This window comes from Indicator indicator, chromosome 2, assembly GCF_027791375.1.
Source record: "Indicator indicator isolate 239-I01 chromosome 2, UM_Iind_1.1, whole genome shotgun sequence".
NCBI classification, from domain to species: domain Eukaryota; kingdom Metazoa; phylum Chordata; class Aves; order Piciformes; family Indicatoridae; genus Indicator; species Indicator indicator.
In genome coordinates this window covers 25,537,358-25,557,813 of record NC_072011.1, presented here as the reverse complement: position 1 = coordinate 25,557,813, position 20,456 = coordinate 25,537,358, and the positions used below count along the sequence as shown (strand labels likewise).

General features: G+C 38.3%; 1 protein-coding gene across 4 annotated transcripts in view; it reads right to left on the bottom strand.

Annotated features, from left to right (window-relative positions):
• Positions 1-19,078, bottom strand: part of QKI (QKI, KH domain containing RNA binding) — a 147,331-nt gene extending 128,253 nt beyond the window's left edge. For 3 of the 4 annotated variants that reach the window (XM_054397988.1, XM_054397979.1, XM_054397996.1), the window contains exon 1: positions 18,894-19,078. In XM_054397988.1, coding sequence (XP_054253963.1) covers positions 18,894-19,035 — 142 coding nt within the window. In that variant the 5' untranslated portion in view covers positions 19,036-19,078. The remainder of the gene's footprint in view (positions 1-18,893) is intronic. The other variant, XM_054397970.1, reaches the window with a different exon arrangement.
• Between the last annotated feature and the right edge of the window lie 1,378 nt (positions 19,079-20,456).

Below are 20,456 nucleotides of genomic sequence, written 5' to 3'. Positions count from 1 at the left end.
AACATACTAAGATTCTTTTCCCTATGTTCACTCTTGAAAACTTTTTCACTATTCTAATTGAAACTTTCAGTACAGTTCAGCCTTTAAAACTAGAGGCTTGGCATGAAAAGTTTCAGGCAATTCTGCAAAGCTACATACACAACAAGAGGTCATTTAATATATTATACAATGCAACTTTAATCATAACTCGTATCAGAGCAACTTAAAACATGTTATGATAGCACAGCACATCCTAGAGGTTATAGCTGCAGCTTTACATTGCATAGTTCATATGCATCTTCAGAAACACACAATCTGAATGACTGAAATAGAACTTCAATTTAGGGACTAAAAATACTAGGATTACTAGTATCATATTAAAAGTATATTCCTTTCCAGTGTGATAGCATTTGATACCAGACACTACAATGAAAGATAACCTCATATTTGCTAGCCTGCCTATAAAAAAAGGCTCCCCAAAACCCACAAGCAACCCTCCCTGCTCTCTAACCCTCAAAAAACCCACCACTGACACTATGCTAAGGTGTATTTCAATACAGGGTATTGAAATGGCACCAAGGTGAAGCCTCAAATATGCACCAGCTTACACTATTGCTTCAAATATTAACTGCCCAGAAATATATTCTGCCTGAGCAGATGAACCATTGCTCATTAAATCAAAGCCATGCACAACTACTAATGGCATATAGCTGAGGCTATACATTACTAGAAGGGAAATAAAATTTAACACCTGCTATGTCGAACTGCATAGGAAAGTTCCATTTTCTTCCTCCATTTAACATTCAAGACTTGTTTTTATAACCTCTGAGTCCAGAAGCAGTCAAAACCTGAAATAGCATTTCAAGCTTATATTTTCTGCTATCCTCTGTCTCCTTCCATCTAATTCTTCTCATTCACCCACCTGTTCCCACATACTGGCTGAAGGGGGAAAACAACTCTCTTTTGAAACCATCAACAGAAAAAGGCACAGAAAAAGGATAAAGAAAAAAGCATAGGCAAATAGTCGTCTCCTGCCACTAGACCCACAGAGCATCTGGTAAGAGCTTGACTGCTTTCATTACGTTGTGCTGGGGGGGCAGGAAACCACACAACAACCAACCACCAAAAAGAAAAACCCCACAGAACAGAAACATATAGAGGAGCTTTTCTGTGTCCTCTATCTATAGCTGACACTAACTCATTTCAACGTGATTTTCTTATAGAAAATGGAACTAGACTTAGCACACCATAGTGTTCTTTAAAGTGCCAACAAGCACTTTACATTAAGTTTTTAAAGCTCCATACACACTCTAGGAAGGAACTAGATACACAACCAGTAACAGTAGTTATAAATCAATATTCAAAACAGCATGGATGCATGCCTAATACGGTTCAGCTTGCCAGAAGAAGTTCTCATGAGTAAGTTCTCTGTTTTCCCTCATTAATATAATGAGTACTGAATGAAAATATCTTGGTTTGTGTATCTTTTCAGCTTTGAAAGGTAGCAGCAATTACTGGCTTCAATTGTCATACTTCCTCTGAAAATTCAATAAAAAACAAAAATCAACAGTGCAACTGAGAATCATAGCTGTGCACCTCAAATGGGGCGTAAATACTGAGGGCTTCCCACTCCACTTAGGACTTGGGAATGACTAGGAGTTCTATTTAAGTCTTCCTTAATGACAAATGCCAAGATACGCATTTACTAATGAAAAACTAAAAAGAATGCTTTACAAATTCAGTCAGCAAAGCAAAGCAGAATCTAAACTAAGAACAGTAAGGCTGCAGTAAACAATACATAATGAAAGCTGTGAAATGTTAGATTACATTGCAGCTCTTTGGAAGCACTAGAAAAGAACATGTATTTAAAAAATTAAAATATTTAAATCAATGCCATACTCCAAGTAAACTGAATGGGGAAAAAACTATGTACACATATATATTTTACTACGTTTCAACAGCAACGATTCAGAAAAAAGTCCATGCCATTCTGTGGTGCTAACTTTAGGACTTCTAAAGAAACATAATGGAAAATAACAAGCAGAGCATGCTTAAAACAAAACAATGTTGACCATTACAGGGTGAGCAATGCAGAACACATATGAAGTAAGTTAAGAAATTAAAAAAGACACTAAGACCTCATTTTAACTCAAGAAAAAGCTCTTTCTGAAAGCTTAGAATGTAGGCATCAGTATGGGGAAGCAGAAAAATTAGGTGAAAGAAGTCAGCACAACATACTTGGTTACAAGGAGAGACCTAAAAGAAAAAACAGTTTAGACAGAAAACAAAGATGATGTAGGATGAATAGCGCAAAAAAAAAAAATAAAAAGCCAATCTGACTTACCAATTGAGCAAAAGCTGTTTATACCTTTTCCCTTTTTTTGCATGATTAGCTTTCTTCCAGGTTACTGATCTGAACCAGATCACTGAAGAATCAACTGAGTATCAGAACTAGCAGTAAGGAAGTAACAGGGAGATCTTCCCAAATAAGAATCTCCTGCTTGCACCATCAAACTACTAAATTAATTTAAAACCAAAAACTTATAATGACTCCTAAGGTTTTGCAGTAATTGAGAAAAAGAAAAAAAAAAAAACACACAACACCACCACACCACCACAAAAAACCACCCAGGTTCTATAGTTTTACTTTTGCAGTAAACATGGTGGATAATCTCCTTTTGTGTCAAATCAGCATACATATTCCAGTTTCAGCTCTACTCAAGACCTCTACTTGGGTCTTTCCTAATTTAATCAGTGCCTCTGAATGCTTAGTCAGAAGGCAATAAAGAGCAGGAGGACATCAGTGAACATTACACCAGCTAATTCTGAGTGGCTGTATACAACCCACCTGGTGGTAAAATAAGTATCCTTAGGAAAACCTGATCCATCTGACAAGAAAGCACGTAAGCCTGGTTAGTACGTTCATTTGAATCTACTGCAGGCTCAGAAAATTAACATAATAAGTTTATAAATGCTAATCCACATTTCTCTGTTTTTCCTGTGACCAGAAAATGTTTTATATATATATATATATATACACACACACACACACACAAAACATACATATACACAAACACACATATACACAAAAGTATCTATTTCCATAGAAAAATAGAAATAATCCAAACTGGTGAAACACATTCAAGATCTTGTCAATCATTCATTTTATTTTGCTACAAATCTACACTTTAAACACAGGATTATAAGACAATCATTAACTAGAGCAATAGCACGTGGTAAACTTCCGACCATCAGAATAAGGCTCAACTGTTTTCACCACAACTACTTAATAGTTCTTACATCTTTTGGTAATAAACAGCACTACCTCTTAAGAAACTTTACTAAAATAAAATTGTTTAAAAAAAACCAATCAGGATTGGTAACAAGTTCTGCACAGCAGAACAAAGTTAAATCAAGAGCAGAAAATGAGCAACTTTGTTTCATGTACTCGCTAAAAAGATTCTTCATGGTAGGCCATAAATCAAGCCATGTTTTGCCTTTGGGATCATGCAACCAAGAGAATCATTCTAGTACAGACCATACCTCTGACTTTATTTAAGAGGAGAAACGGGACCAATGAAATATTTGAAAGAATATCACCAGGTTGTTCCAAATGTCATATACAGTTTTGCCATTAAGTGTTCTTTTCTCTTCACCTTAAAGACAGTGACAAAATCTAATGTTACTCACTCTTAACTCTGCCTGAATGATGATCAATTCTTGAAGCACCCAAAAGAGCAGTCCAAAAGTGCTCCAGTAAAGGTGTTCATTTAAATGACCAATAAAGGGGTACCTTTCTAAATGAATGTATTTGCCATTAGTTCTACAAACAGATGGTATCTTTTAGTAGGCTCCCCAAATAATGTTTTATCTTTCTTTAATATAGAGCTTACTGTATATAGGAATCAAATTTGTCAATTCAGTTCCTAGTGACCATATAGGAAGAACACCAGCATTTGGTACTTCCAAAAATATGAGATTAAGAAGGTGATTTGCTAAAATGCATCAGCACTAACAATTCTGAAAAATGCGGTGGCTCTGTCAAAAATTGCGTTGTATACTATTAGAGAAAGTATCACACTTGCAGTGGGATTTCAAGACCAGTTATATCATTTCTAGCATTGCTTCTCACATCGGTGTAACGCTGCAAACAACCTTAAAATACATGCACGTGTTTTAATCCATCTCAAATCACATTAAGGTTAAATCTGACATAAGGGACAATCCATGAAGCAACTGATAAGATTAAATTAATTGTGCGTATTAGGTCCTACCTTATAAACAGAAGTAAATTTCAAACTAATAAAGGAATAGATTTTTCCAAAAGAAATCAAGTTTAAGCACCAAGGTCAATTTAAAAACAAAACAACAACAAATAAAAATAAACATCAAACAAAACAAACAAAAACCTCAAACAAATTACTACACAACAGTGTATCTAGTTCTTAAATAAAGGAAGACTGAAATGATATCCATCTGAACTAAACAGTCCAAGCAAAATACCCTGCAATTCCTATGTTCTCCTCAATGTCGAAATGGGTGGATAAATTTAAAGCCTGCTCTCTCAGGAGTTGCTTTATAGGCAATTTTCTCCCAGTATCAAGGTCTGCAATTTCCATTTGGCTGCCAGTTTGTGATTAAATTCATCACCTTTATTATAAAAATGTGCTGCACTCCACGGCCTGCTGCACAGGAATCATAAGGAAGACATTTTTCACTGCTAACAGCAGCATCATTCTGAGGCAGCCATCACATCCATTCACACATTAGCATCTCCGATGCACTGCAAGGACCTATCACTCACATGAAAAAGCCCTAACAGCAAGTATACCTTAGAAGGAAAGTTCTTCACAGGTGGTACCTTTACTTCAACTTTTTCAGTAGAAGCCACCATTATATCCTATACTAAGTATTTCTAGAAGTCAATAGTTTAAAAAGAAATATATTGACATTAGACTTGTGTACTTGCATTAAAATGTTTCTGAAAAATCAGTCCTCATACTGAGTACATCTTCACATACATGTCGCATTCCTTACTAAAATACATGAAACTGTCTTGAAACATTTGTCTATTTTTAGTAAGCAATCTATAGGAAATTTTATGTACATTTTCTCTTCGTATTAAGTTCTTCACATCCCCAGCAACTTTGTTTTCAAATTTCACTGGCTATTCTCACCTTAACATAACCTATTTTTCTTAAACTCTTCGGACAAGTTTGAAAAGTAGTCAGAAAAGAAATAATCCAAATATTTGCTATCTCTCAATATGGAAGTCATAAGAAGGAAAACAATTCAAGTAAAAATTATGCTTCATGTTGTAATATACTCCTCTGCTCAGAATCAAAAGAAATGCCCTAACCTCATTTTGATGCTTCTTATAAATGCTACCTCAGCTAAGTAGGATGTAATGCAGGTTTTAACCTTAATTTAAAAACAAAACTATACTACTGCAAACAGAGCAGCAAAGTGTTACCTACCAACAGAAGTAAGAGCTAACTCAAGGCCACATGCCAAATCTTGATGAAACATAAGAGTTAAATTCATCTTGGCTTGTACTTCATTGACAAAAAGACTTTCAATTACATTAAAACAACAAAATGATAGCATGCAATCAGCAATTAAAAATATTAAGCCCTGAATACTCTAGTACGGAAGAAATGAATGTACTTTTAACATGTAAAATAGCCACTTTAGTAATACTGGAAAGGTAATCATTGTATCAGAGGTAACCTAATTTATATGCTCAGTATGATTTAATTTCACCTTATCTTATGTAAGCATTACTCAGTTCTATTTACTAATGCTGCATTTCAAAAGGTGTGCTTTGCACTGTTTTTCAAAAATACTTCCTTATCAGATAAGCAAACAGTATCTCATACAGTAAAAGATGATATCTCAACAGTCAAACTATCCTGCAATGCTTGCTTCACTCATTTCATTTTATGTGGCCATGTGAAGATAATACACTGGAAATTGTAGCAATGTTGTTCTGGTAGATTCTGAAATGTTATACACGATATCGGATGGGACACAAGAAAAACAATGAAAGTACCATCTAGACTTTGATGACTAATATAAAAGGGACATATTGCATGGCATTAGCAGCAGTGTAAATTAGAGACACCATTTAAGAAGCCATTTCATGAATACGAACTTGAAAAATCAAATTTAGTTAAACGTACAAAGGCTCTTTAGCCTATTTGTCTATAAAATTAACTGACGTTTCACTCAAAACTGCAAAACATTTGTCCATATTGCAGAACACCACTACAAACTTTCTTTCAGCAATAAAAAAATGGCATCTTGTCACACGATTAATTAATTGATTTCCACTGCAATGCAGCACAGAAAGCTGATTTCAACACAACTTTATTGAAAACAATAGCTTGGTATTTGCAAGCTGAAGTTCCGATTATTTCACAGCCCAGCGCGTTTAACAATTGGCACATCAAGTTCCGGGACTATTAGATGAAATTATCAACTAGATAAGATAATGCAGCATCAGAGTTTATTTACCTCTTGCCATTACAGAAAAAAAAAAATAGAGTAGAGCTTTTCTAACTATGATGAGAGAAGGATTATTTTGTCAAAAATCTGTAGAATTAAACAAAATGTGGTTTATTATAAAGGAAAGAGCTTTGCATAACACCAATAGACAGCAGGCAACAATCAGCATTTAAAAAAATACGAATGCAAGTTTGTATGATGATCTCCACCATGGTTCATTAGTAAATTTCAACATTGTATTTTAAAACAATGGAATTTTAAAGCCCTAAGTATTTTTTTTTTTTTGCTGTCAAAATTTAAAATATTTACATTTATCATTAAATCTAGAAAGTTTTCTTTTTAACAGAAATACTTGGAAGTAAAAAAATTGTAATTCTGGTATTTCTAAGCTGCACATTCATAAAGAGAACATTTCAGTTAATCATAGACTGCAAGAAACCATTCCGGTAAGTCATACTGCTTTTCACTTAACTCTATTCTTTGCAAACATAAAAAGATGCTGTCTACTTCAAAAAGAACGTAGTCTCAGGTCTCATATCAAACACTTTTTCACACAATAGCAAAATATAAAGCCTCAAGAGCTAGGTTAAGGAAAAAAAAAAAATCTCTTTAATGTTACTTTTTGTTCAAGTGACTGCACAGTTTCACCACAAAATGAAATATGCCTGCTTTGTAACTCTCTGCTATGTCAGAAAAGGTTAGGGCAAAGAGTGGCTAGAGCAGCTCAGTGAGACAAGGAAAAATAGTATAGATTAAGTTGGAAAAAGATGGTACATGCTGAGGAAATCTTGATTAGATTGTGCAAACATTAACTTCAATATAAGGTAACTCTCTCTCTTATCCTAAGAAAATGTTCTGTTAAACAGATGATTCAAACTTGATGAAAAGCTGCTTCAGATCTCTCACTACAACAGCTACTGACAGCTTTATATCTGTGTTATACTCCTTCCCTAAATCAAGTGTAACGTATAATCCCGTAACGTTTGACAGCTAACTGAAATTCTTATATTGTTTTAATAAACTGAAAACATTTTGAGCAGAAACGTATTTCAGGCTAAAATGAAAGTACTGCAAAGAAATGTATTTTGGTATTTCTGCTCCTCTCATGTAACTGGTTAATTTAACAGTTTCAAGAATCAACATAGAATACATTTTTTGTAGTTACATACACAGCGATATGTTTTTAAAAATGTACTATGTCCTTGGTTTTTTTTCATGATTCATGAATATCACAAGGGGTATAATATTAGCATCCAGATTTGTGGCATGTAAGTTTCAATAATTAGCTTAACAGCATGGAAATTATCCAGGTTTCGTTACTGGCAATATCCATTCCTTTGACTTCCAAGCAAAAAAATGAAGATAAACCCCCACACATTTATAGCAGCAAAAGTTGTGTTTCAAGTAAATATATTACATACTAGGAGAAACTATTAATCTATAGCTAGAGAAAGAAAAAAGCTCTTCAAGCGTTTGCACTTCATAGTATCTTGTTTTCGTACCCAAAACTTAACACTAAGAGCACACAATAAAAATATGAAGACAAAGAGAACACAATGTTCTTTGATTATTCAAGAATACATTTTAGTTATTAACACTTGCTCAAACCTTTCATCTGCCAAGTTGCTTAACCAGAAGAGAAAAATGCACTAAAAAATGTAGACTGATCTGTTTGGCAGTTTTTCTTATATCATTATACTATACCAGTTATGACTACTTTATGACAAACTGAAATGCTCATCTTCAATACTGATTTCAGTATTGAGTTCTGCTCGGGGCTGAGAAAGTCTGCACATATACTCCTCAGCCTGCATATAAAGATTTAGTTACCTACAGTAACTAAAAGGTTAGAAAAAAATCTATACAAACAGCTCCCCACAAAGTAAAGATCTTGAACACTATTAAACTGTCCTGCATATACCATGTTCAATCATTTGATATAACAGTAAGCAGTGAAAAACAATTCTAGCACAAACTATATTAAGTGGGATTAGAAAGATCTGTGTTCATGACCAAAAAAAACAACTTACTTATGCTAATATATGGATAAAAGGAAAAAAAAAAACAAACAACAAAACTTATTTCTGATTTACTCTCCCTCATTAATGCATAACTATTTTAATTATTCTAAAGAAAAAAACCCAGAAAAACACTGCACAAAACCACCACAAAACAAACAAACAAAAACACACAAAAAAAAAAAGCAACCACCAAACACTGAAAATAACCAGTAACTGGAAACAACTGAAAGAGGTGAGAATTAAAGAAAGTTAGTGCAAAATTTGAAGCAAAATTAAGGTCAGAATAAAATTAATCTGCCTTAAAGTTAACTTATCCAAATCTTTACTACCAGATAAGGTTGCTGAGTTTCCAAGCATGAGGGAAAGTCCAGGACTCTGGCTCCAAAACATAACTCACATTTACCAGTTACAAAGTCTGATGCAAATCTTTTCCAATGAAGTACAAACCAGTTGTCCATCTGTCGTTTTAAGCTGGATTTAGCAAGCTTCTTGAATTGTAGAAGGGACATGTTTCTTTTCTACTCAACCAAGTGAAGGAGTGCAGCTCCTCCTCACTTAATTACCCAGCATATACCTAAATACCAACTGCCATCCCTCAACACTCCAGCTAGCTTTAGTGGCTACTTCAGCATCCATTTCTCTTCAATTCATCATCGTCACCTTTCTTGCTGACACTCTTCAGGGCTGCCTAGTTGATGAATTGCTCTGTTATTCATCCTATGTTAATCCGAGGCTGATTCAAGAATACCTTTCTGAAGACACTTAACAGTATTAAAACTTGGCAATACCAAGTGCCCTTAGTGTGCATTAAACCTCCCATTCGGAACCAACAAGATTCCTCAGGAATAGTTATGAATCAAACAAGTTACTAAACTAACAGGCATTAGGTTTATGTACCTCATTACCTACTGGCAGAGCTTTCAAATTATTCCTTACTTCCTTGGAGTCTACACCCTAATTATTACAAATCTGGAATACTTTGATCCATATAGAATTTAACCTAAATTACCCATCTTAATTATTAAGCTGATGAAGAGGCTTTTCTCCTCCAGATCCTCAAAATATTACTGTATTTCTTAAATGCCACAGGTCTCTAAAAAGAAGAACATTAAAGATTTGTACGATTAGTAAGATTTTTTTCAAGAAAGCCAGTTGTATTTTTCAGTTTCTTCCAAGATGGATTGGACTCTCAGATAATGCTTTCTCCAGACTGTTTCCCAAAAGATTATGCTAGCCTTGTCACAAAAATAAAACTTATCCACAGAAAATTAACACTAAAACACTGTAAGAAATTTCGAAATACTAGAAGCAAAACTCTGTAAATATACTGCAACAGCTAAATACACTTTCATTCTAAGAGCAACTGTAGTCTCTTATTTTATAGCTGAGAGATGCTAAAGTATCATTCTTCCTCCCAAGGCATTTTAATAGACATATAATCAGTCTTCCTGACAGAAACTTCTGATCCCTACTACATCATCTGTGCCCAGATTTTGCTGAAGTCTGTTTACTAGTTGAGCACAAAGTTGACAGAACTACGTGAAAAGCAGGAGCATAAAAATCCATGTAAGGAGTCTTGCTTCAGGTTGAATCAGAGGCGCAATATCATATTTCCATAAAAGTCTCAAGTGATTTAAAGTAGTAAATCCCTCATAAATTGACCACATATAAGCCTCTCTCTGACTACACTTATCTTTATAGCTGGTATGACACTTAAGCAATTAAAAGAACTACCAATGACTCGTCTCTACCTTTATCAAACACCATTTTCTCACTGTGCAGACAATCCTCACAGCAAAAATATCATACTTAGAACAGCTGGGCCTATTACAGAATTTTAACCTTCAAGTTTAACACACAAAACACACCATTAGAGAATACACTGTCAGTACATGATATATGTAACACTTAGGCAGAGTGAGTTTGGAAGTTGGGGGGCCTGACAACAGTTTGACAACTGGACATCCCTGGTAGTTTCTGATGTGCAGTTCATGCTCTCTCAAAAGGAGAAAAATTAGAAGTAACTAAAACCAGTACGCACAGATGAATAACACTGCTCAAAAGTAAACAGCAAGAGTCAGGGAATTTTTCCTTGTATTATCCTCCTTCCCATTCCTGCAAAGAAACTAAAGATATTCCACAGCAAACAGAGGTGGATTTGGCTTGTTCTGCATCTAGAAATTGAAAATTACTCATTAACTTTTTATATAATGATTTGCAGGTTATTAGACTAAGCTGCATTAAGAATATTAACAGATTTGCTACCACTTTGAAGTCTGATAAATAAACTGAAGCATTATTGCAACATCAGCTGAATGCTTTAGTTGAGTTGCCATGTAATGGATGAACCACAACAGTAAATTTTCATTAATACTTGTGCTAGACAGATCGGTTGCTTATGTTTTAAGACTGCAGGCATATTCTATCTCCTAGACACTAATGAAGAAAACTACAGTTAAAATAGGAGATTTTAATCCAATAATGGTTACAGAGACTTCTAAAACAGTTCTTTCATTTGAATTAGACACAACAATAAGGTTCGTTATTTCAACGGGTGAAAGATTTAAAGAATTCAGCAGTCTGGATTCTATCTTGTGTCAGCTAATCTGAAAATAGTCACACATTTAAAATTTTGAATGAAGCAGATGTACAATCAGTTGACATCAACTAGGAATTTCGTACTTGTAAGTAAGTGTTTAAGCAAATACAATTCTCTCCCCAAGGCTCTGCTTTACATCTTCCATATCAAACCGCCTCACAGTAACACAACTACTCTGTCATCATACATGGAGAGTTCCATCATAGCTCTGAGATATCTTAAAAGCCAACACCACGAAATCATAATCTAAAAGTCAAAAATATTTTTAAAAACAATCCAAAACAACCTTAGTTCCTACTATTCAACCAACTACACATCACTAAAAGCACTAAAAGGAAAGTCATACCTATTGCTATTTTCCTTCAAAAGGATTTTTTTTTTTTTTTTTGCAATGAACTTAGAAGCAAAATGTACTACTTCGGTAAATAAAATCCAGTCTCAAATGAAAAAAAACTTAAAATATATTTTGAACTTTTACTCACTGCTTTAAATTATGGCAGCAAAATAAAAAATCTACTACCATTACCACACTCATTCCAAGCACTAGCATCTGCTCAAATAACTGCAGAGTATCAAAAAAGCTGCAGCTTCTAGTACCAGACACACAGCAAAGGTTTAGTAACCTAACTGCCCAAATTGAAACACTTTTACTTGCACAATCTTGTTATTCTCAGACACCCAACTACCCTGCAACAGGTACCTTTTCAACGGCAACATCACTGGGGAGCAGCAGCTGTACTGATGAAACTGGACATTATTTCTCTTTAAAGGTGCCATGGTTGCTCTGCTCGCTCAAGCATAAATTGTCTCAAAAAATTTTAGCTCTTCTACTAAAAAGCTAACTACACTTCTATTAAACATTTCCAAGAAAAATAACCAAAGAAACTCAAACCTGGAAATTAACTGTACTGTACAAGATAACACATGATATTTGCTCAAGTCAAAAGTAGAAATGTAATGTTGCTTAACTTTCAGCAACCTGACCTTTTGTCTCATCAGAGCAAAGGGATCTAATTCAGATTATTAACATTACCCTAGTATTTGTTTCAGAATACAAACAACAGCTCCAACATCCTTCACTGATCCAGACTCTTCCCTACAAAACCATACTACTTTACATGTTACTTCTACTGACATAACCAATTGCGGTTAAGTAATAGCGAGACTAAAGGAATAGTAAAACTTCCAGTTTCTACTGCTTTTTTTTAGCACTGGGTTATTAAATGTCAATAAAATATCAAAATCAAGAGCAGATTTGCATAGTATGCATTCTGATTAGAATCAATAGGACAAAAATTCACACCACCCAAAAGAGCAGCTGTGAGTTATATTTCACTAAAGACAAGGGTCAGTAAACAAGGGCATTACTTCACAGGTTTTCTGGCAAGGCATTCCCCCATCTCTCTCCCACTTCCTGACATTCCGTATAAGCAGTCAAATATAAATTAGTCTCCATGGCAGACTGCTGCTTTTACTTCAGTCAGCCTAAGCTGTTAGGATGGCCTGGTAATTAACATTAACACAGGTCTATCTTGTCAGCCAGAATATAGGCCAGATCAGCATCTAATAATAAATCTAACTGAAAGGTTACCTGTATTAGTATTCATTCTCCAATAAGAAGAGAATTTTAAGATTACAGAAAATAACTGAAGTAAATTCAAGTGTACTTGCTTTTTTATTGAAGTCTACACAACTCAAATCATTTCAAGTATCCCACTCCTGATTTGGCATTTTTTAAGCATACTCAGAAGAAGAAAGTTTTATTATAAAAAGGACTGAAACATAGACTCTCCTTAAAAATGTTACTGAACAATAAAAATAATGACATCCAGCCTTCACTTCACACAGGCAGGGCTCAAACACCAGCAACTTTTTTCTGACTTGACCTTTTCTCTTTTGATGCATGTAAACTTCATTTTCATAATTAAGACATTCCAAGTGCTCTCTTAAAACCTCTTAAATGTTTCTCAACTGGTGATTTGTTGGGTTTTGTTTGTTTTGTTTCAGTTTTTTTATTTCACTTAACTATAATATTAACCAATACGTTTTCAGTTATCCCTTTGTGCTTTCTGAAAGCATCCTGTAACTCCCTAACCTAATCAGCACTTGGTCAGTTGTTTCTAACCACAGAAAGATTTTATGTAACACTAGTTATTTTGAAAATTACTGTGTAAAATTTCAGATGAGGAAAATGCAACCCAATTAGAACCTTAAGGAACAGGTAACATTAAAAAAAAATTAAAAAATTCAAAGAGATCTCTTGCAATTTAAAGACAATTAAGACAGCAGATCCTGCATAGAATTAACTTCACTATGGTTACCCTTATTTAGGAACTCCTCTGATTAAAAATATTTTAATAATCAGTTATTGGTAAGCAACAGTGGTCAAAGTGTTTTCAAAATACAAGCTTATAACTGCTTTACCAAGTAATAACTTTTATCAGTCAATATTACACCCATCTTTTTAAAGTTACACATCAGGTGACTGGGATCTTATAAATGGTGCAGATACAGCTCCAAAAATAACTTCTTTTAAAAAAGAACAGAACTGCTGCAAGGGACAAGGAGGAAACTAAGTTTCAGTATCTTTTTTTCCCCCCAACCTAAACAACCACCAAAACTTTTTTGTAAGCATAATGCAGTTTTTGGTTTGATGTTGTTAGAGGCTGATGGAAAATTAAAAAAAATAAAAATAAAAACAGAACTACAAAAGAAAACACTCACCAAATAACCAAAACCAAGCCACATTTCAGAGCAACTCTTATGAAGTTTTTGAACACAAGTTCTAGAAGCTTTAAAACCTCATTATTAAAACACAACTATAAACCAGAAAAGCACCTCAGACCATTATCTTAAGATTTGGAGATTATTAAAGAAACAGATTCAAAACAGCACTACTGACTAAAAGTACTCAATACTCATGTTGCATTCTGTTTTTTTACATTTTTAACACAAAGTTTAAAAATTAATCTGAGACTCTCTGGCCAAATATCCATTATAAGGCCTTCATCCTAAAAAAATACCTATCTTTTATCTTTGCATTAAGAAGCATGGCTTGCAATTAAACAACAGGGTTTTATTGCAAGATCTGAAACAACTGAAAAACAGACATGCTAATGCAGCCAATGCCCCTTCATCAAATCTGACAAGTCAGCAAAACCCTAGCTAAGCACAGGCTACATTTACATAACCACAAACAATAAGGTCATGTACAAAAGTAACTAGATAACTTCTCAGGGAGAACATATTTACAACAGAACCCAGTTCTTTGGTCTTAACTCATGCAGACATTGTGGCTAAGACAATGAAGGAGACTGACAGGAAAACTGCAGTTTTGGCCACTGGGCTCTGCAAGTTCACATGCACTTCTCTCCAGGAGCACAATAAACAAAGAAAGCAGCTTTCAAGAAAAATGTATCCTTCTTAATCCCTACCTAGACATTTTTACACATAGCTTTGTTTAAGTGCTACTCAGAAAGAGGCAGCCCATTTGACACAAAACTGGATTTATCTCCAAAAGCTAGATGTATTTGCAATTAAATTTGCATTTAAAGATAGACATTTTAAAGTAATTTTCAACACAAGTCTGACAGGAAGGCAGAAGTATTTGAAATCTAATTTACGAAGGAAAAATGAATTAATTGCAAAAGTTTACATCAATACCTTTTTAAAAAAAAATATTCAGATAACAGGTTTGATCTGTGTATGTTCCCAACAGGTACAACATTCCGACCACTTACAGGTTCAAGAAAACAAACCAAATAAATATCGCAGTACTTGAATCTCAGTTAATAATTTAGTCGTTTGCTCACAATCTGCTAAAAAAATAAAACCAAACTACCTCGCTACTTTCAATAGCTCAGAGTGCAACTGCAGAGTTTGACATGTCCAACTGCAATAAAGAAGGCACAACTTTATTCATTTTCCACAAACCATTGTAACATGCAAATTGTCACCAAAAAAACCAAAACAACCACCACCACCTAGGTTAGAATCACAAGAGTTATCATCCGAAATGCTAAAGCACCGAAAAAAAAAAAAAAAAAAGGGAGGGGGGGAAAAAGTAATTCAGGTCACATTTGATGGTGCAAACAATTACAGGAAATACGGCCTATTCCACATGCAGGAAGAGCCCTCTCTTCCCACAGGTTTGCGCTACTCTGATAAAAACAATCCAGCTTCCTAGTTATTATGATGTGCACTTTAAACATCCTTGCTAATCCACAAAAGCCTTATTTATACATAAGAATTTGAAAGTACACATATGAAAAAAAAGAATCTGTTACCTAAACAAAACTGACTTTCATTTTACTATAAAGTAGTTATTTAAAAAGTAACCAGTTTTTTTTCCTTATGCCTCACACATTTAAAGTAAACTTCAAAATCAAACGTTACAAGGCAGAATACCAAGTTAAACACTAAAATTTTCAAGGATCAAACACAAGAATAGAATTCAGAAAGGAAAGTATGTTTTAGATAATACAAACAGTACAGAAATAGGCAAAAAATAGACATACATTCCAAAAACTAGCCATTAAATGTACTGCTCATCTAAACTGACAGGTCCATTTCTATCTTGTTGCATACAACTACGATAAGTAATCACAACAAGCTCATTTGTTTTTTTTTAAATACCAGCATGAAGAATAAACAAACCAACCCCAGCATTTCTAGTAGAGAAAGCAATCCCATGTTTTATTTGTTTGAATTCCTAGGGTTGTGACTTTATTACTTCAATTTGATAAGCACAAAATAAAAGACAAAGGCTGATCATAATATTATTCTTCTGAAGCATAAACAAAGGCTTCAGGAAAATGGTTGAATAATTATTGAAAAAATAAAAATTAAAAAATTACAACAAACCAACCAAACACCTGCCCAAAGCACAGAACAAACTGGAAGAAATAAACCAAACTGTAAAGGGGAGACTTACAAAGAAGGAACATATATAATCTAAAAATAAAGTGAGTGTTCAAGTGTGTGTATATATATGTCTGTATAAGTGTATATATACATACGTATATACACACACACCTGCCCCTAATAGAAATATTGTCAAATGTACCATGAAACAACCGATGAAAACTATTAAATACTATACTTTTAAGTAAGCATTGTAAATCTTGCAGATCTCTCGGGCCAACTATCGTTTTCTATTGCTAAATCCTTCTGGACGATGTCAGTATAGCATAATAGTTCAAGATACTTAACAAGGTGCCCCTTTGTTAAACGATGTAGGTGTTTTCCAGAACAACAGTTGCTCCAACTTCTTAACTGCTCATCACTACTGACTATTCCACCTATGCTATACCGTTTGTAAATATACAATGCATGTAAGACCACACGAATAAGGATACCAGCATAAATCCACAAGCATTTTATCATTCTTTAATATCTTCTAACAGATTTGTTAATTTCACTACTCAACCGTTCGGAGGCCAGTCTCACGCCTCGGAAGAAAAATAACTGGCGCCCCTTAGTGTTCAAGTTTTGAAGTCTTAAAGCTATTTGCTAGATTTTCATAAAACATTTTTTTCAACATTCCAAAAAGTTTTCTGCCTCCACAATACTTCCACCTAATTGCCAAAGTAAACAGGAAAAGCAGAAAACCTTAAAGGGATAGCAGACTTCTTCCTCACAGTATTTAGAAACACAGATTGTATTTTATTTTTCTTTTAAAGAGTGTGAAGAACAGCTCCAACGCAATCCTTAAACATATTCAAGCAGGAGTCTCCAGAACTCTCATTATGGAACCGTGCAAACTTCACAGATTTGAAGAGCTTTCAGTATTTAAAAATATATCAAAAGATAAAAGGATTTCAGCCATTCCTTTTTCAGTGTCCATTTCATATTGTGAAATGTTTTTCTTTCTTTTGTTCTCTGACAAAATCAAAAAAACACCAAACAACAGGTTTCAGTCCTCCTCTCGACAAAAACATTAAGTTGAAGAAATTCAGGAATTTAAAAATCCAACATCAAGCCTCTGAAAGGCTCATTTGTGCCAAAAAAAGTCTTCTCGGTCAGGTTTCTCCTCGATGTTTACTGTAAATCTGACTATTCTGAAGAAGTTGCTCTATGTAGTGACCCACAACGTAAGTTTGAAACAGTTTTACTCTCCACATCCAAAATCTTTCCGACATAAACTCAAACTTCACCAATGCTCTTGAAAATAAAAATAAAATCTCCCATTATATGACTTCCCACAGTCCATGTTTCAGTATTCCTTCATTGGTTACTGTTTTCTCCTTCTTTAGCATTATTTCAGAAGGTGGCATTTTCTCGATATGCTGGGTTTTTGTTGCACTACAGCCACTATCTCATTTTTACAGTCTTAGGAGAGGGCGGGGAGTTGTCCTACCAAATATAACCATCTCTTTCATCTTCCGAGGTCAACAACTTCCCAAACTTCTTTTAGTGAGGAGTAATATATCCACAAACAAGAATACTAACTCAAAACCTCGAAATTCAGCTTTTCATGCTACAACTCACAAGTTGAAACAGTATAAATAATTTATGATCTTAGCATATTCTGCAAAGCTACGATTGAAAAAAACCAGGTCTCTAACTCACCAGAAAGTCTAGTTTTAAGGTAGTAAACAAGGAAATGCTTAAAAAGCATAAAGCTGAACCTTATTTTTAACAGTGTGTCTGTGACTGTAGTGGGACGACGTACGGGACGCATTAAGTTCCCAGCATTTTTTTTTTTAACTTTATTGAAATACTGTTATTTATTTGTAGAAACGAAACCTTAAAGGGCGCTATTTGGGGACGGGCGGGGGGGGAAGGGGGGAGGAATTAAGGGAGGGGAGAGAGGGACGAGGAGGCCAACCCACAGAAGCAGTCCCTCGCCCTCCTAAGGCAGGAGCGGGGTGCGGGGCGGGGGGTGGCAGTGGACGTTTGGCAGGAGTGGACGAGGCAATTTCGTAATTTTTTTCCCCTTCACTGTAAGTCACACGTAGTAGTTTTTTAAATTAGCTTCTTTAAAAGGCAAGGATAGCTGAAAGAAAAGGCAGTGTTTGCTTTTCTTGTAATATAGGGAAATTATAATTAGTTTGTGGCTAGTTTGGGGTGGGGTAGTGCTAGAGCTCAAGAAAGAGTTCAGCCCCTCCGTCTTAGTCATTCAAGTTCAAGCAGCTTCCAGAACGGCCAACTCTCGAAACTAAACGCCCTCCCAGCCCTGCCCCTCCCCGACAACCCCCCCCCACCCTCCCCCGCCCCGCTCGGGGCCCTCCGGCCGGGCCGAAAAGCACTCCCCGAAGGGCGCCGCACAGGACCCCTCTCCGCGCCGCCGCGTGAGGGGAGCGCCGCGCCGCCACTCAGCCTTTCCCCTCCTCCCTGCCTTCCCCCAAAGCACATTCCTGAGCTCCTCTCCTCGCTCCCTCCCCTCCGTGCAGTTGTTACCCTTCCCCCGATTTTGGGAAGACGGTATGGGGAAAGGAAAAAATAATAAGGGGAAGGGCAAACCCACGAGAGAGCGGGGACCTGTGCGGACAGGCTGCCTCTTCCCCCTCCCACTCTCTCACCGAGCCCCCCGGCACCACACGGCAGAAGCCAGGGCGTGGGGAGCCCGCACTTCCCCTTTGTTTTAGGCTCTCCAGCCGGGGGCCGAGAGCGTACCGAGAAAAGCGGGGAGAGTGAAACAGGCCCCAGGCTCCCCCTGCCACCCAGCCGGGGTTGGGGTGAGGGGCCGAGCAGGATCCCGGGAGCGGCATGGAGGCCCGAGAAGGGGGGGAAAGCAGGACAGGGCGGCGGAGCGGGAGAGAGGGCGGCCAGGCGAGCGCTTTTACCTTCGTCCAGCAGCCTCTCGAGGTGGTTGAAGATCCCGCAGAAGTTGGGGAGGCTGCTCATCAGCTTCTTGTCGTTCATCAGCTGCATCAGGTAATCAGGGCTCGGCTTCGGCTTCTCCTTGGTTTCCATTTCCCCGACCATATTCCAATCCCGCGGAGAAACGGCGAGCGCCCGCAGCAGCTCCGCCGAGCAACGCGACCGCGGCACGGGGCGCCCGGCTGGATCCGGGCGGGCAGGGAGGCGGTGGGGGAGGGGAGGGGGCGGGGAGGGGAGCTTCCCCGAGGAAGGAGGAGAAGGAGGAGGATTCAAATCCGGAGACAAATGCAGACTCGCCGCCTAGTCCAAGGGACCGAAAAAAAAGAGGAAACTCAAAAGAAACCCCCGTGCGGGCTGCGCCCTCCGCCCTGGGCACAAGGACCCGCCGCCGCCTCTCGGTGCCGCCGCTGCCGCTTCCCTTCTCCGTGCGCCCTCGGCCGGCGCAGTCCTCGGTGTGTTCCCCCTCCTCCGCCTCCTCCGCCCGCGCACACGCTGAGCCCGGCTTCTCCTCTCGGCGCTGCCCCCTGTCTCCGCGGCGGGGGAGGGAGGGAACGAGCGGGGCGGGCGGGCGCTGCTGGCGTGGCTGCCGCTTCCGAAAAGCTGCCGCCGGTGTCTCTCCGCTGTTGTTGCCGCCGCGCTGCGCCTGGCGTGTCCTCCTGTCCGCCGCCCGCCCGCCCTCCCGCCGCCGCCGCCGCTGCTGCCTGTGGCTGGTGAGTCTCAGCCCTGCCGCCGCCTCCTCACTTCTCCTCAGTTCGCTCCAGAGTTCGCTTCAGTTCAGGCTGCGCTGGCAGCAGCAGCAGCGGCGGCAGGAGGGGAGGGGGCAGGGCCCGCGGAGGTGGGGACATGCCAGGGGGTGGGCCCAGAGGCGGGGCGGTTGTTACTCGATGGGCGGTGGTGATGGCAGCGCCACTTGGCGGAGCCAGCTGTTGCTCTCTTTCTGCTCTGGGGCCCCGGGGCGGCAGTAGAGCGGCGTTGGAAGGTTGGGGGTGGGGGGTGGGGGGCCGAGCTGCTGTTGGGTCGAAGCGGGTTTTCTCTCCCCGACCACGCCCCTTTCCGAACGTCTCCGCGTGGGAAAGGGGCGCAGGCGCGCGGCGTCGCGTGCTGCTTCCGCGCCCCTCCCCCCGCCCCGCGGAAATACGCGCGTGCACAGAACTCTTCTAAACAAAGTCGGATTGCTTTGCCTATAGCGCGGGGGAGGGGGAGAAGTGCGGAGCTGGGCCACGTGACACCTCGGAGGTGGGGAAAGCCCCGCCGAGGCGCGCGTGCGCCTGCTGTTTACAGGGTTGTCGCGTCGCGCGGCCACGGCCTCGCGCGGCACAGGTGGGCAGCCTACAGGGAGCTAGGGGGATGGGGGAGGGCGGGGGTTGGTTACGTTGCGCATGCGCCCATGAGCGGTGGGCGTTGCGCGTGGCGGAGCGGCGCGAGGAGCGTTTTCTAACCGGTAAAGGGGTAGCGATGGTGAGAGGCGAGTGTGGTGTGGCTCTGAGGTATCGGTATCGAGGGTTCGTTTGGGCAGCGAGTCCTAA